The 13,521-nt window shown below is 43.3% G+C and overlaps 7 protein-coding genes across 7 annotated transcripts; 4 read left to right on the top strand and 3 right to left on the bottom strand.

Annotated features, from left to right (window-relative positions):
* Positions 1–210: 210 nt before the first annotated feature.
* On the top strand, positions 211–447 carry RPL38 (60S ribosomal protein eL38; the record flags this gene model as incomplete). The annotated part of the gene is made up of 1 exon (XM_002553805.1): positions 211–447. One exon carries the CDS (start codon positions 211–213, stop codon positions 445–447), a length of 237 nt encoding a protein of 78 aa, XP_002553851.1.
* Positions 448–574: 127 nt separating this feature from the next.
* KLTH0E08602g (PEX28-32 family peroxisomal membrane protein) lies at positions 575–2,143 on the bottom strand (the record flags this gene model as incomplete). Its single annotated transcript, XM_002553804.1, has 1 exon — positions 575–2,143. One exon carries the CDS (start codon positions 2,141–2,143, stop codon positions 575–577), a length of 1,569 nt encoding a protein of 522 aa, XP_002553850.1.
* Positions 2,144–2,265: 122 nt separating this feature from the next.
* Positions 2,266–3,018, top strand: CWC24 (U2-type spliceosomal complex subunit CWC24; the record flags this gene model as incomplete). The annotated part of the gene is made up of 1 exon (XM_002553803.1): positions 2,266–3,018. The coding sequence occupies one exon, from the start codon at positions 2,266–2,268 to the stop codon at positions 3,016–3,018; it is 753 nt and encodes a 250-aa protein (XP_002553849.1).
* A 23-nt stretch (positions 3,019–3,041) lies between these two features.
* CUL3 (cullin CUL3) lies at positions 3,042–5,222 on the bottom strand (the record flags this gene model as incomplete). The annotated part of the gene is made up of 1 exon (XM_002553802.1): positions 3,042–5,222. The coding sequence occupies one exon, from the start codon at positions 5,220–5,222 to the stop codon at positions 3,042–3,044; it is 2,181 nt and encodes a 726-aa protein (XP_002553848.1).
* A 172-nt stretch (positions 5,223–5,394) lies between these two features.
* On the top strand, positions 5,395–6,771 carry SWC4 (Swc4p; the record flags this gene model as incomplete). The annotated part of the gene is made up of 1 exon (XM_002553801.1): positions 5,395–6,771. One exon carries the CDS (start codon positions 5,395–5,397, stop codon positions 6,769–6,771), a length of 1,377 nt encoding a protein of 458 aa, XP_002553847.1.
* Positions 6,772–6,906: 135 nt separating this feature from the next.
* MMS22 (Mms22p) lies at positions 6,907–11,253 on the bottom strand (the record flags this gene model as incomplete). Its single annotated transcript, XM_002553800.1, has 1 exon — positions 6,907–11,253. The coding sequence occupies one exon, from the start codon at positions 11,251–11,253 to the stop codon at positions 6,907–6,909; it is 4,347 nt and encodes a 1,448-aa protein (XP_002553846.1).
* A 48-nt stretch (positions 11,254–11,301) lies between these two features.
* Positions 11,302–13,506, top strand: BUD6 (formin-mediated actin nucleation enhancer; the record flags this gene model as incomplete). Its single annotated transcript, XM_002553799.1, has 1 exon — positions 11,302–13,506. One exon carries the CDS (start codon positions 11,302–11,304, stop codon positions 13,504–13,506), a length of 2,205 nt encoding a protein of 734 aa, XP_002553845.1.
* Between the last annotated feature and the right edge of the window lie 15 nt (positions 13,507–13,521).

The raw sequence follows: 13,521 nt of genomic DNA, 5'->3' as shown, positions 1-13,521 counted from the left end.
TTTCTAATGTCAAAAATAATAAATGTTTAAGAAATAACAGACTCATTGCTCTGCTCGCGGAATACGACTCGCGGCCCATGGAATTTCGGAAGGTCGCATCGAGGCATCGAGTGGAACTTTGGCTAGGTTCACTATGAAGTTCTAGTTCTAGGTGATACTTGGTGATTAGAACAGTTTCAGGTTAGGACCAACTCGCAAATTCAAGACACAATGGCCAGAGAGATCACTGACATCAAGGAATTCTTGGAATTGGCCAGAAGAGCCGACGTTAAGACCGCCACCGTCAAGATCAACAAGAAGTTGAACAAGTCCGGTAAGGCTTTCAGACAAACCAAGTTCAAGGTCAGAGGTTCCAGATACTTGTACACCTTGATTGTCAACGACGCCGGTAAGGCCAAGAAGCTGATTCAGTCTCTGCCTCCAACTTTGAAGGTTAACAAGTTGTAAGCGAGCCATGGAAAATCCATCGGACGCTTAGAATAGTTTAGAGTACGTGTTGAATAAGTTTTATAATCAAGACTTTGTGCATTTTGTGAGCTAGGCTTTAGTTTACGCAAGTTGTTAGGACTATACACTACACATGTTTTTTAGTCTCGACAGCCGCGCCAGGCGGGCTTGTTGGAGGAGGATCAACGTTTAAGTCGCGAGCGCTGGAGCGCTCAGTAATACCACTGGCCTCGCCTTCAGCTTCGTTCTCCTCGTCCTCGTCTGTCACAGCGAGCTGGGGGGCACGGGTCTTCTCGTCTGACGGTATGATATGTACGTCCTCGGTGTCATTGAATGACACCTTTCGCCTGAACGACTCCAGCTCTTTGACGTTTTCGAGTATGGTCGAAGGCGGTTCCGTCCCTTCTGGCTTTGCTGTGTCGCCTGCAACGGTCACGTTTTGAGGTGTTGGGTCCACGGCGCTAGCTGAAGACATGATACCGCCCACGTCGAGTACGTCGCCTCTCAGAAGTTCTGCCGTGCGTATCCACCTTCTGCGCCTCGTATACTTTGAGAAGGAGTCCTCGGTGGAAGGCTTTTTCCAGGTATTGTCGTAGTAGATGAACCCTTCATCGGAGTTGGGTTGTGCCGATGTTTTAGGGCGCGAGCTTGGTAATTGAATGGCACCGTCATTGGTTAAATCAAGTCTCCATGTCCTATCAACCCACCTCCATGTCATCCCCATGTTCTCTTCTGGCAGTCTGAAGTTTTCCGGCGATGGTGCTTCGTTTATGAACTCATCGCTCCATGGTGCTCTTTCGTAGCTCAACATGTTTGAGGTCCAACCAATACCTAACCACTTGCGCTGATTCTCATAAAGAACATACGTGAACCTAATAGGCTTGCCCTCTTCAGAAATTCCTCTTGTTGACGACATCTTCTTAACCTTGCTTTGTACAGCCGCGAAAATGCCTTGGTTTTTGTTGACACCACTTAGGTCAAGGCCGGTGATGTAAAACACTAAAAGCCTAACAAGCTTGAATTTCCATAACAGTTTCCGGCTCACTCTAGACCATGCTGAATGATACGTTAACAAGTAAACGCCTCCGAAGAGCAAGAGGCGACGGGGAGGAAAGATGAATAGTGTAATGATCACATATAGCGGTGAGAGAAAAATAGTAGTAAACAGAAGCCTTTTCACATCATTCCCAGTCAGCACAGCAATCGGTGACAGTAACAAATCGGCCTTTGCATTAACGCATGTGATGATGTGGACAATGTCATCGAGAGTGGGGCGATCTTTGATTGATTCCTCCACAAACATATCCAAGAGTGAATAGCATCCTAGTATTCCCACCAACACCAGATGACCGAAGTATTTCAAGATGTTTTGGAAGTACAAAACAGACGTGATGTATCCCACGACCACCAGCACACTTGGCCATATATCATCATTGGTCCATGTTATTATGCTCAAAACCTTGTCGGTGATAATTAGATAAGGGTATAGTCTCACTAGTGCTTTTGATACTGTAGGAGGGGTTGAAGTCAAAAGTGGTGACGATTCAACTTCTTCCTGCTCGCTTTCTCCCAGTGCTTTCTTGCCACGGTTCTTCAAGGCGCTTCTGAGAACTTTGTTGGTTTTTCCTCCAAGTCTAGCTGTCGGTTCCTCAACAAAACGTGCTCTTGTTTCGCGTTCCTTGGGATGCTCACTCATCCTCGTTGGCCTTTGTGTTGAAGGTGAATGCCGTTTAGTTAGGGCGGGTTTTCCCAAGAGTTTAAATCTAATTAATTTGCGACGTGAAAAAGTCAATCTTCAACCATCACTAACTTGTTGGAATGTTTAAGAAAAGAGCTATAAAATGCGACCAAGCTTCAAGTAAGCGCCAAAAGTTTACTGAAGATGATGTAACTGAGACACCCGTATGCTCAAAAAATACACGCACCACTGAATCTTTAGCGTACCAAGCTGGGCCGAGCTCATTGCAAAACAAGATTACAAATAATGACGAGAACCCCAAAAAAGACACATTAAAGCGCTCGCGGTCTATTTCGCCGCCGCAAGAAACGAGTATTCCCTCCTCAAAACCTGAGGATTTTGGACAGACTGAGGCCTCGCATGAACATCGCGCAATGTCTCCGATCGAACCTGCTTCAAAGTCTGTTGGGGCTATTAGTGCGCTGGGGCCAGACAAAAAGCATCCCAACCTACGAACTACCCTTTATATGGATTACCAGCCTGATATCTGTAAAGACTACAAGCAAACAGGCTACTGTGGGTACGGTGATAGCTGCAAATTTCTACACGCAAGAGATGATTTCAAATCTGGTTGGAAGCTCAACCAGGATTGGAAGCTTGAGCCAACCGAGGAAGAGTCAAAAGAACTTGAGAAAATTCCCTTCAAATGTCTAATTTGTAAAGGTGATTATAAAAATCCAGTAATGACTAAATGCAAGCACTACTTTTGTAACTCATGCTTCATTGCCAGAACCAAAAAGACAACAAAATGCGCTGTGTGCAACGATGATACATACGGAGTAGCCAAAACTGCTAAGGGCCTCCAACAGATACTGAAAAACCAAGGCGGTTGATTTTGACGCTTCTGAATGGCTCTTTACGGTAAATATCGGCAAAGCGAAGGATCATCGGGGTCTCGCTGAATGTATTCTCTTTCAATTAGCCTCTCAATACTCTCGTCAAAAAGTGTGGCTGTTACAGTGAAGCGATTTGACAAATCGCTTTCAACACACTCATAAAGCGACTGAGAACTTGCCGCTTTGAGAGACTTGAGGGCTCTAACAATGGCAGCATCAATGCAGCCTTTACGCTCTTTCAACAAATCTTGCATGCTTTCATCGATTCGTGTGTTGTGGTGTACATTGGCATCGGATTTTGGCAAAACCGCAAGTACTTTGACTTTAACTGTCGGTGCTTGGAAAGCATGGTTGACCTGGAACCGGTCGGTTGGAAGTACAGTTTTATTGAAAGGCTGCTTTTTTAAAAGCCTTGTTTTGGGGGCAACAGATATAGTGAGAAGGTGTCTTAAGAGTTCGTGATCAGGTATTTTTGTTAGGTCGCCAATTTCCTCCGCTGTAAGCTCTTCCTGGTTCTCAAATAGCGCAAAAATCAATGCTGCGTATACAGGCATGGTAATTTCATGATAGCTCTTTGAAAAATGGAATCCAATCTCCATTGAGCCCAAGTGATAAGCCCATCTCAAGGAGCGACCAGAATGGTTTTTGATGTAGAAGTTTTCGAAGTCCAGTTTCAAGCGCTCTAGCGTTGGGGGAAGCTCTGCTTCTGGTTCAAGAGCCGTTAACTGGAAAGGCCAACAAGGGGGAGTCAGCACATTGACCTCGAAGTCAAAAGGAGAGCCATAGGACTGCTCGAACTTGGCTTTGTAACCTTGTGATACAATAATGTCTTTAAACATGCCTTCCAACTTTGATGTAAACGCAATGCCCATTTCTTCCTTCATCTTAGTGATTACCAGTTTCTCAGTTTTGAGACACGAACGTTGCTGGAGAAGTCTTTTTGATAGCTGCTGCTTGTATACCTTCTCAAAAACATCTTTTTCTCGAAGCAGTTTAAACATTGAAACAGTATTTTCTAGCCACTTTTGGTCAATATTGTCTGTTGTGGCCGAAGACCTAAGAAATGAATCAATGTAAATTGCCAAGTACTCTGCAGTCTTTTTGCCATTTTGATTCAAGAAGGTTGAAAAGGATTCATTAATAGTATTGTAGATGTTTGCGCTGTCCTCTCCAATCGTTGCAAAAACCTTTTCAAAACTTTCCTTGAGCTGCATAACTTCAGTAGTCCATTTTACAGCTACCTGTCCTTTTTTCTTGAGGGTATTATCCTCTTCGATCAACATAGCCTCCTTTATCATACATTGAGACATATGTTTTAGAAGTCCACTTTTGTCCTTTGGGTTGTGATACAATTGAAAAAGCAGCTTCAGAGTTGAGTAGTCCCTTTCTGTCAATATCTGCGGAAGCCCGTCGCTCAACACAAAGGATGTGTTCTCAGCAATGACAATTTCCTCAGCGACCTTCAAGATTTTTGCCGAGGTGTCTTTGTTCAAAAATTGGCAATCAAGGCCGCTCTCAATATCCAACTGGGTCTTGATCTTTTGAATGTATAAAACCGCGTTGCCAATGTTGTTCCTCGCGAAATTGCGATAGAAACATTCGGTCTCTCGGATTAGAAAAGGCTCGAACTCATGAACAAAGTAAGTATCGTCAACATCTCGCAGTGTTTCCATCACGTCAACAACCTTTTTGAGCTGTTCGAAATCAATGTGTGGTCCCCCTAGTCGTGCCTCGTTTATTTGCTGTATCAAAAGATCATGAATTTCTCTTTTAAGAGGAAACATAATAGTGTCTCGAAATAATTCAAGACCCAGGTCATATACATAAGGTACCCGATTCTCCTTGCAGTAAACCCTGTCCAAATACATTGTAAAGTCACTCACTAGGCGCAGACAGTCGCACTGCTTCTCCCACACACGCAGAAAGTCGCACAATAGTTCGGGGTCGGGACCTGCGATTGCGCCCCTTGCCTTGAAAAGTTTCTCTTCAACAGCCTTTCGTAAATTAGAATAGAGCTCATTGCCCTGCTTCCTTAGCACCATGCTATACACAGTATGGTATAACAGCTCGAATGAGAGTGTATTGACCTGGTTATCGTATATCGCATCGATGGCGTGGTCTAAAATGCCCCAAGAGGACTCAAAAGTCTGAGGCTGGCCGCTGCCAAGACCTTCAGGCGCTCTTATTTTGATTTTGAACATATTGAGGACTAATGAAGGGTGTTTGTGGGTATCTTTTGATAGCCCTCTGCATTAATTCAGGAAGAGCAGCTGCCACGAACATCGTTCTGTACTAAACAATTATTAACAAGTAAATTGAACAACAATTGAAATATTTATGTTAATATTCCTGCAGGCGCATTAATAGTACCAGATGGCATCCTCAGACATCTTTGATGTTCTCAATATCCAGAACCCAAGAACTAGCAATCCTGGTTCTTCTGCTGGGACACCAGTACCGAGCCGTACTCCCAAGCCTCAAGTAACAGGTATTCAGCGAGAGCTCTACAACTTACTGGGAGATAATACACCTCCCGTAGCTGTCCAAAAAGGGAGCAAGTTTAAAGACAAGCTGAGGGCCATTGCGAAACCATCACCTTGGACGCTCGCCGAGTATGAAGTCAAACCATCTGTGAAACTGCTTCACTGGGTAAAAGGGTCAAAAGAACTGGTTGAGCAGCAACCCCAGAAAAGCTCTTTCAGTAAATATAATACCAAGCTTACAATTCCTGCTTTTTCTGAAGAAGAATACTTGAGTTTCATGGGATACACGACACCTGGGTCAAACCCTTTGAAAGAGTGGGACTACGAAGAAGTTCAACATTTATTTGACTTGTGTCGAAAATATGACTTGCGGTGGTTCATCATTCAGGACCGATATGAGGGAAAGCTTTTTGGAACATTAGAAGATTTGAAGGACGCATTTTACACCGTATGCCACCGCTACTTTCTTGCCAAAGAGCCAGCCAATCCTCTAGTTGCGTCTTTGAACTTCTCTAAAGAAAAAGAGCTGGAGCGGAAACGGTACTTGCAGAGACTGCTTTCCAGATCCGCTGCCGAGATTGCTGAAGAAGAAGCTTTGATAGTTGAATCAAAGAAATTTGAAATGGCAGCCAAAAAAACCCTTAGCGAAAGGGAAACGCTTCTGCGCTTGCTGGACTCCCCTAATTCTGACAAACCAGTATCTCAATTCTTAACGTCACAGGGAATGACACAACTTTATAACAGTCTTCTTTCAGATAAAAGCAGGAAGCGAAAGCATGATCAAGTCGTTCCTGAGAATCCATGGATGAAACAGCAACAGCAGTTCGCTCAGCAGAAACAGCACATGCAGCACCTTCAGGAGCTCAAAAGCAGTAATTCTCATATTCAAAACCAAGTTAAGAAAACAAAAAAACAAAAGCAAGAAATGCAGATAGCTGTTAAGCGAAAAGCTGATAGTGAGTATGCGGAACAACTTTTGCAGAACTTTACTGCAGAAGAAAGAAAATCTCTGGGCGTACAATGCCATGGCGAGAAGTTGCCTCCAGGAGCTTTCTTGAGGTCGTCTAAAATTTCTACTTTTAAAGCAGCGACCCAAAGTAAGGTTGCAGCTACGTTGCAAGAATTAGGTTTGCCAACCCGGCCTGCTATGCCTACCATGGAAGTCATAAATCGTCATGAAATGTTGCTTAGTCGGATAACAAACCTGCTTGACTTAAAAAAGCAGTTGGACAAACTGGAGGCCGAAAAAGATATACGGAAGCCATAAACGCACACAAGATAATAAAAGAGGACTTGGAATGTTGCGACAATGTTAAGCGAAACCCGGGTAAAGTAAATGCTGAATATGATATTAAATGAGATGCGGTGACTAAGCCCTATGAAGTTATAAAACTATTCCTTTCTACCCCCTTGAGACCTTAGACTTCACCAAGAACGACAGTTTTGATAACTGTGTGGCAACATCACCCTGAAATGCTTGTATATCTTCCCGTGAAGGTGCTAATGACATAATGAAAGGCCCGTATTCTTTCAGCAACGAGTGCACAGGGCCGGTAAGAGCAGCTTTCGGCTCGAAACGTGTCGGTCGAGGTTTGGTCAAGAACTCTTCACTCAAAGATAACAAGCTGTTGTGCTCTAAAAATCCAGAAGACATTAAAAGCGTTCGAGTTTGCAGGACACACGCTTCTCTTAAAAAGACTGATTTGTCTGATATCGCGTCAAGCTCGAACTCCTTTAAGCTAAAGGCCCTGCAAATCCAGTAGTGAAGATGATAAAGACCAAAAAAGTCCTCTGAAGAGACCTGACAAAAGTTTTGTTTTAAAATGTTGTTGATCATCAATATCAAGTTTGAAAGGACAAACCATTGCGTGCTAGTCCTTTCCAAGCCTTCGGAAAACGCGTTTGCCTCAAGCAATTGACTGAGAAAAAGAAAGTCGTTCACGTACAGCCCTGTTCCCATAGAAGATTCAAGCATCCCTAGAAAGTGTTCCAAATTTTGTCCCCGAGACCCTATCCTCAAAATTTCTCGCTCAATATGTAGTGACCTTTCGATATCATCCTTCCGCATAGATAAAGCTTCTCGGAAAATGCTTTTTTGTGTCTCTTCATCTGAAATATTGAACTGGTTTTTCAAGAACAGGAAATCAGGATCATTTTTGACCAAATCAACGTATTCCTTGTTCAAGAATTTTGTAACTTCAGAAATTAATGGCTTTTTCTCGGGGTGCCCGAGCAAAAGTTCTTTCAGTTTACAAATTACCACTTTCAACACGATGCGGTCGTTAGACCTTTTAAATCCTGTCAAGACCTTGGTTATAATCTCTAGGTGACTTGCGGTAAAAGGAAGTTCGGGATTTATCTTGAACAATCTATCTCTTTTAGAGATTGATCTTATAAATTTGATGAAAGGGACGTCAGACCGCTGTAATAGAAGATCAGTGACCGTCTGAAACAATACATGTCTAATTTGGAGGAATGTCGAATCATCACACTTTTCAATCGCTCTTGTATAAAAGAGCAATTTGTAGTCGTCTGAATGGTTGAAGTTGTTGTATTTTAGCACCGACCACCATGTAATAACTTTCCTGGATGCTAGATACTCTGTAATGTTGAAGTAAAAGGAAAAAATGCGCTCGGAATCGCCTGCTGAACTAGCAAGTATTTGATGCAAGTTCCTAGCCACCCATGCGGGTTCTAATTTTTGTAAGTTATCTTCAAACAATTTAATCAATCCGACGCCGTCTCTTTGATTCTTTTTGTTGGGCAAGGTTGACATCAAGATTGGGTGCAGCGCCTTCAAAATAACAGATTCTGACTTTTTGAGCTTGTAAAATATGGAGCAAAGGCTACGCAAAAAATTAAGCCAAGCTTTTTCTATTCTTGCTTCATGCCGTTTGAGCACACTTTGCCATATTAAAGATATGAACCTTGCTCGGAGAGGCAGGTTCTTCTTTGAATTAATCTGCAATATTGAAATGAATCCTTTCAAAATTAAATCTAGCATTACGGGAGAAACGGGATCTGCAGAATTTTCGTGCAAGTACGGATAACAGAGGTCTTCGAGTTTGATCTCAAAACTTGTTGGAGCCTGATCTGCAAGAACTAAAAGCAAATTTATTCTATTCGCTAAGAGTCCTGGTGATTGCAGTGATATAATTTGTCCCAAAGGGGTGATCCTCTCGATTATCTTCATAGGAAGGCGCACAGAGGCCAATAGCCCCAAAAAGCTATTGAACGCTGTCCTGCGTGACTGCTTCAGCTCATTTTGCGAGAAAATTGGATACTCTGACCATCTATCCTCCTCCTCCTCAAAGTCTTGAAACTTCCGAGTTTTGAAGAAGTTATAAATGACCAAGATTAACCTGTGGCTGATCTCCCAGCCGCAGGCTCCCACAGAAAAGTGAACGAATTTGAACCAATCCACTACGCTTTCAAAAGTGTGCCCCAGCTCCACAATTTCCCAAAATGTTTCTCTTGTTGGAAAGTACTTGACTAAAATAAGAGCGACTTTTGGAGGGAATAGGGTGTTTCGAAGCTTATCCCACAGTTCCGATTTAAGCAAGGTTTTTTCCACCACCTTGGCCAACAGAATGTAACACTGCTCCATTAGATTAGAATTGGCTACTAGATTGTAGCACTTGGAAAGTAGCCTAAAAAAAGACACAGTGTGATCGATGATCTTCTTTGTCACTTCGGATGCCAATAACCGTGAAACACTGGAGTATCCAGCGATTTCTAAGAGCATCACTTGACATACAGATATCTGGTAGAAGTGGATCGCTTTGGCTCGGCTTCGCAAGAGATTAACTTTTGATCTAAACTTGTTGTGGAATTCATTGACGAGCTCCCAGAGGCCGGGTTTGTTAAGGTGGTACAATACAGCCACTAAGGAGGAATTCATAATAGTAACTTCTGTATCTATTGCACCAACTTCAATGAGGTGATTGAAGACTTCGCTCAAGCTGTTTTCAAAATTTGTATCGAATCTTGATATTTTGAATGCCTTTTCTGAGAGAGTAAAATGAATGGTATCTGGAGGGTGAATTAAACTATCGAAAATGATAGCGTCAAAGACTTGCACATCTGAATTGGGCTTGTTGTCCGGATTCTTAGGTGAATGAGCTGCCTCCAGGTTGATTGTACTACTTTTTTTCTTTGAACTTGGAACTAGAGTAAATCTATCGCTTTCTTGCTCAATGGCAGTTTCGAAGAAGAGCTTACCGGCTCGCGAAACAAGAGAATTAAGGTTCTGATTTCCGCTCGATAACGTAGATTTGGATGCAGAATTTTTTTGCCATGATGGATATGTCGAACTGATAGCGTGTTGTTCTCGGTACCAATCCAGCTCCTCGGGTCTTCTTGATATTTTTGCTTTCCCTGGAAACTCTATTAGTTTTTGGTGAGGAGGCCTTCTGTATTTGGGGAAGGCGCCAGGCTTTCCATTTTCTATGCTGTAATGGCTTTCGTTATGCTGAGGATTGGCGGTCATTGTGCCAGACCGACGATACGTTATGCGTCGGTTTGCTACAATTTCGTATGGCCGTTTAACCCTTTGTGACTTTGCAGCTTTCGTACTTCCACCGGTTTTTCTTGTCCGTGCCCTAAGCATTGTGTCAATGGTGTGGTCATCCCACTCCTCTGCGCTACTAGAGTCTCCACTGGAAACACTATATGTCGATTCCCTCTGCAATATATCGCCAGACTTATCCAATTTCGAAGTACTTGGTTGCCTTGGGCGTTTTGAGCGCTTTGAGCGTTTTGAGTCCGCTGAAATTGTACTTGGTCCATCAAGTCCACCAAAGTTATCAGGACCCTCCACGTCAGGTTCGGAGAGATCGTCAAAGGCGTACGCTTCACTGTACCTTGAGTCTAGGTATTTGCTAATGAGCTCGGGTTTTTCTTCCGGTGAGTCTGATAAATCTACAATATTGTGGGGTAAGTTATCTTCGGCTGAGAAATTGTCATCCGCTATAAAGAGGTCACCAAATAGGCTATCATCTTGTCTTTGATTCACTTTTTGCTTCTTGCGTTTCGCAACACCCTTCCCGCTCCTTCGTTCTTGCTTTGGTAGTTGTCTCTTTGACTGCCTCGAATCGTTAAGCGCTTTGGTCCACGCAACTTTGGGAAGAATACCTCGAAAGCCTGAATTCACGTTCACTTGGCGCCCCCTGTAGATTATGCTGTGGTTTGCAGGCGTAGCCGTTTTGACAGCTGAGTTTTCAGGGATTCTTTCTTCCTTGAGCCTGCTTTGCGCCTCGCTGGTAACCACACCATTGCTGTTGCTGTTGAACCTTTGATGCTCACTTGAGATCACTTCGAAGCTCTCAACATTTTGACATTCCGTTTCAGATTTATCATCATTCATAAAGTAACCACCTTGTGATGCTTCGTCATTGTATTGCAGGTCTCTATGGTCTTGTAAAGAAGAGGGGAGTTCATCTTCGTTGGAAATCCCAAAACCCCTAAGCAGGTGTCTGTGCTTTATTCTATCTAGACTATAGGGCTTCTTTTGGATCGCAGTCCTCTTTCTGAGCGATCTAACCCTCTGAATTGGTGACTGATACCGGGCATCGCTTCCCTCTGTTTGTTGAAATGCCAATGGCTCCGGCATAGGACCGCTATCATTGTTGTGCTGATCTATCTGGCCATCTTCTCCATAATTAATTGGCCTCGCCGGTTTCCACAAAAGATATTCATCTGGTTCAGCCTCAGAGTCTGCTATATATGTGAGGTTGGTGTCCTCATCCATACTCTTTGTAATGCATTAGATATCAATATTTGTCAAAAACATTTAACGATGATCTTGTTATGTGTAACTGGGACTAGGCATAACAACACAGAAAAAAGGTTAATGTCGGCAGCCTCGGGAGTTCCAAACCAGGCGGCTACTAGGCCTTCGGCGCACCCCACTATGAAGTCCCCTAAAGGGTCTTCAAGTGTTGAAACAAGCGTCACTAAGCTTCTCATGTCTACAAAGCATTTACTTCAAAGTTTAACCCATTGGTCAAAGGGTCTAGCAAATGAACGTAATGTATCTGATGCATACGTACAGCTTGGAAATGACTTCAAGCTGCTAACAAAGCAGTTTTCTCACGCGGGCTTGGAAGTCTCAGACTTGGGGGACGTTCCTTCAAACTTGAGACAGGTTTTGGAGGTCGCCCTTCGTGAGCAACCTTCTGAGAAGACCCTGGACAAGTACTTGCCGAGAATAAGAGAGATCGTTGTGACATTGTTAGAAAAGCTTAAAGTCAAGCAGAGCATGCTGAAAGGGATGCGTCAAACCAATCAGTCACTTTCTTCAAGGAATTCGAGATCGAGTTCCGCCGTCAGTGTCGTTTCAGGCCGCACTACGCCGTCGAACAGGGAAGTTGACAGATCTGCCTCATCTTCTGCATGCGCTTCGCCGCACAGGTCCCCAGCGGCTACCAGCACCCCACACAAACTTGAAAAGCAGCTCTCAATAAGCAATTCAAGAACGGCAGAAGAGCCAAACGCCGCATTAGCACAGTTAAAAAATAGCGATACACTTCAGCGTAGGGCCTCCAAGCGATTCTCGGCCTATCACATTGCAAAATTAACACATCAATCAGCAAGCGAAGCAGCAGCAATGGTAACTCCGCCACACTCCATTGAAGGGAGCTCAAAGGAAGCAGAAGGCTCATATTCAATGGTAGAAAAAAATGACAATGAGCCCGCGTTGCTCAATAGTGTACAACCAACACCGCAGGAACCCGAAAATAGACTGGTCAATGTGTTTCTAAAGCTTGACGGAAAAGTTAAAAAGTGCACTTTAGATCTCCCAACATCATTCACTTCCCTGAGACTTTTGTTTGTCGAAAGGTTTACTTACACGCCGGGGTCCAGTAATTTTCCTGAAATATACATTAAAGAGCCGGCCTATAAGGAATATTATGAGCTAGAAGCGAGTCAGCTTGATAAAATCAAGGACGGCTCTGTACTCTCGCTTCAGTCAATAGAAAACTCAAAATGCTCGACGGCCACTATGAGTTTTGATAGACTATGCGAAGAGTTCGAAAAGGGGCTGAAAAATCACCAAGCCGCGATTTTTGCCGAAATTCAGAGCCTTCGAAATTCAGAACCTCATTCTGCAAGCCTTTCTAGTTCCCAACGAAAAAGCAGTTCATGTTCTTCTGCTGAAATCGAGGATATTAGGCGTCAGCTTTCCATTCTAAATCAAATACACAACGCAAAGCAGAAGAGCCTTGAAGAGAATGTGACAAACATTTTAGAAAAAGTAGCAAAGTTCAAGAGCCTCTCGTTCAATTCCTCTACAACTACTAACAGAGTCTACATGGAAAAGAGTCATATGAAACTATCTGAAGTTTCAGACAACTTGCTCGGAAAAGTTGATGACTTACAAGATGTCATTGAGGCCTTGAGAAAAGACGTTGCAGTGAGAGGCTCGAAGCCTTCAAGGAAAAAGCTCGATGGTGTTAGGACAGAACTTGAAGAGGCACAAGCGAACCTTGATAGAATGCAGGAATACTTGTCGATAGAGAAACCCAATTGGAAAAAAATCTGGGAAAGTGAACTTGAGAAGGTTTGTGAAGAGCAACAGTTTCTCACACTACAGGAAGAACTTGCATTAGATTTTAAAGAAGACCTTGAAAAGGTTCGCGAAACATTTGGCCTGGTCAAGATGTGTTGTGAGGAAAAGGAGAAAAACCCGAAGAAAAATCACAATCCAATTCTTCCGATAGCTAAGCCAGGCACATTTAACCAGCTTCGGGAAGCGGTCTTGAGCGAAGTGCAATCTCTGCACCCAGACCATGAAGAAAGATTAGAAGCCATTGAAAAGGCAGAAAAGCTCAGAATGAGAGAAAAAGGCTACAGAGACAACAGTGCGTTCGAAGACGAACTTGGAAGTTTTGTCGTTAACAATAATTTCAAAAAATCTGGGGGCATTGACGAAATAGAAAAGCTTCGTCGCCAAAAAGATGAGGATAATATTAGAGCTACGTTTCGGCCCTCAAACTTCTAGGCAGTATTACTTTTC

The sequence above is a fragment of the Lachancea thermotolerans genome (assembly GCF_000142805.1).
Source record: "Lachancea thermotolerans CBS 6340 chromosome E complete sequence".
Taxonomy (NCBI): Eukaryota; Fungi; Ascomycota; class Saccharomycetes; order Saccharomycetales; family Saccharomycetaceae; genus Lachancea; species Lachancea thermotolerans.
The sequence above is the reverse complement of the archived record's forward strand: the minus strand, read 5'-3'. Positions and strand labels throughout refer to the sequence as shown.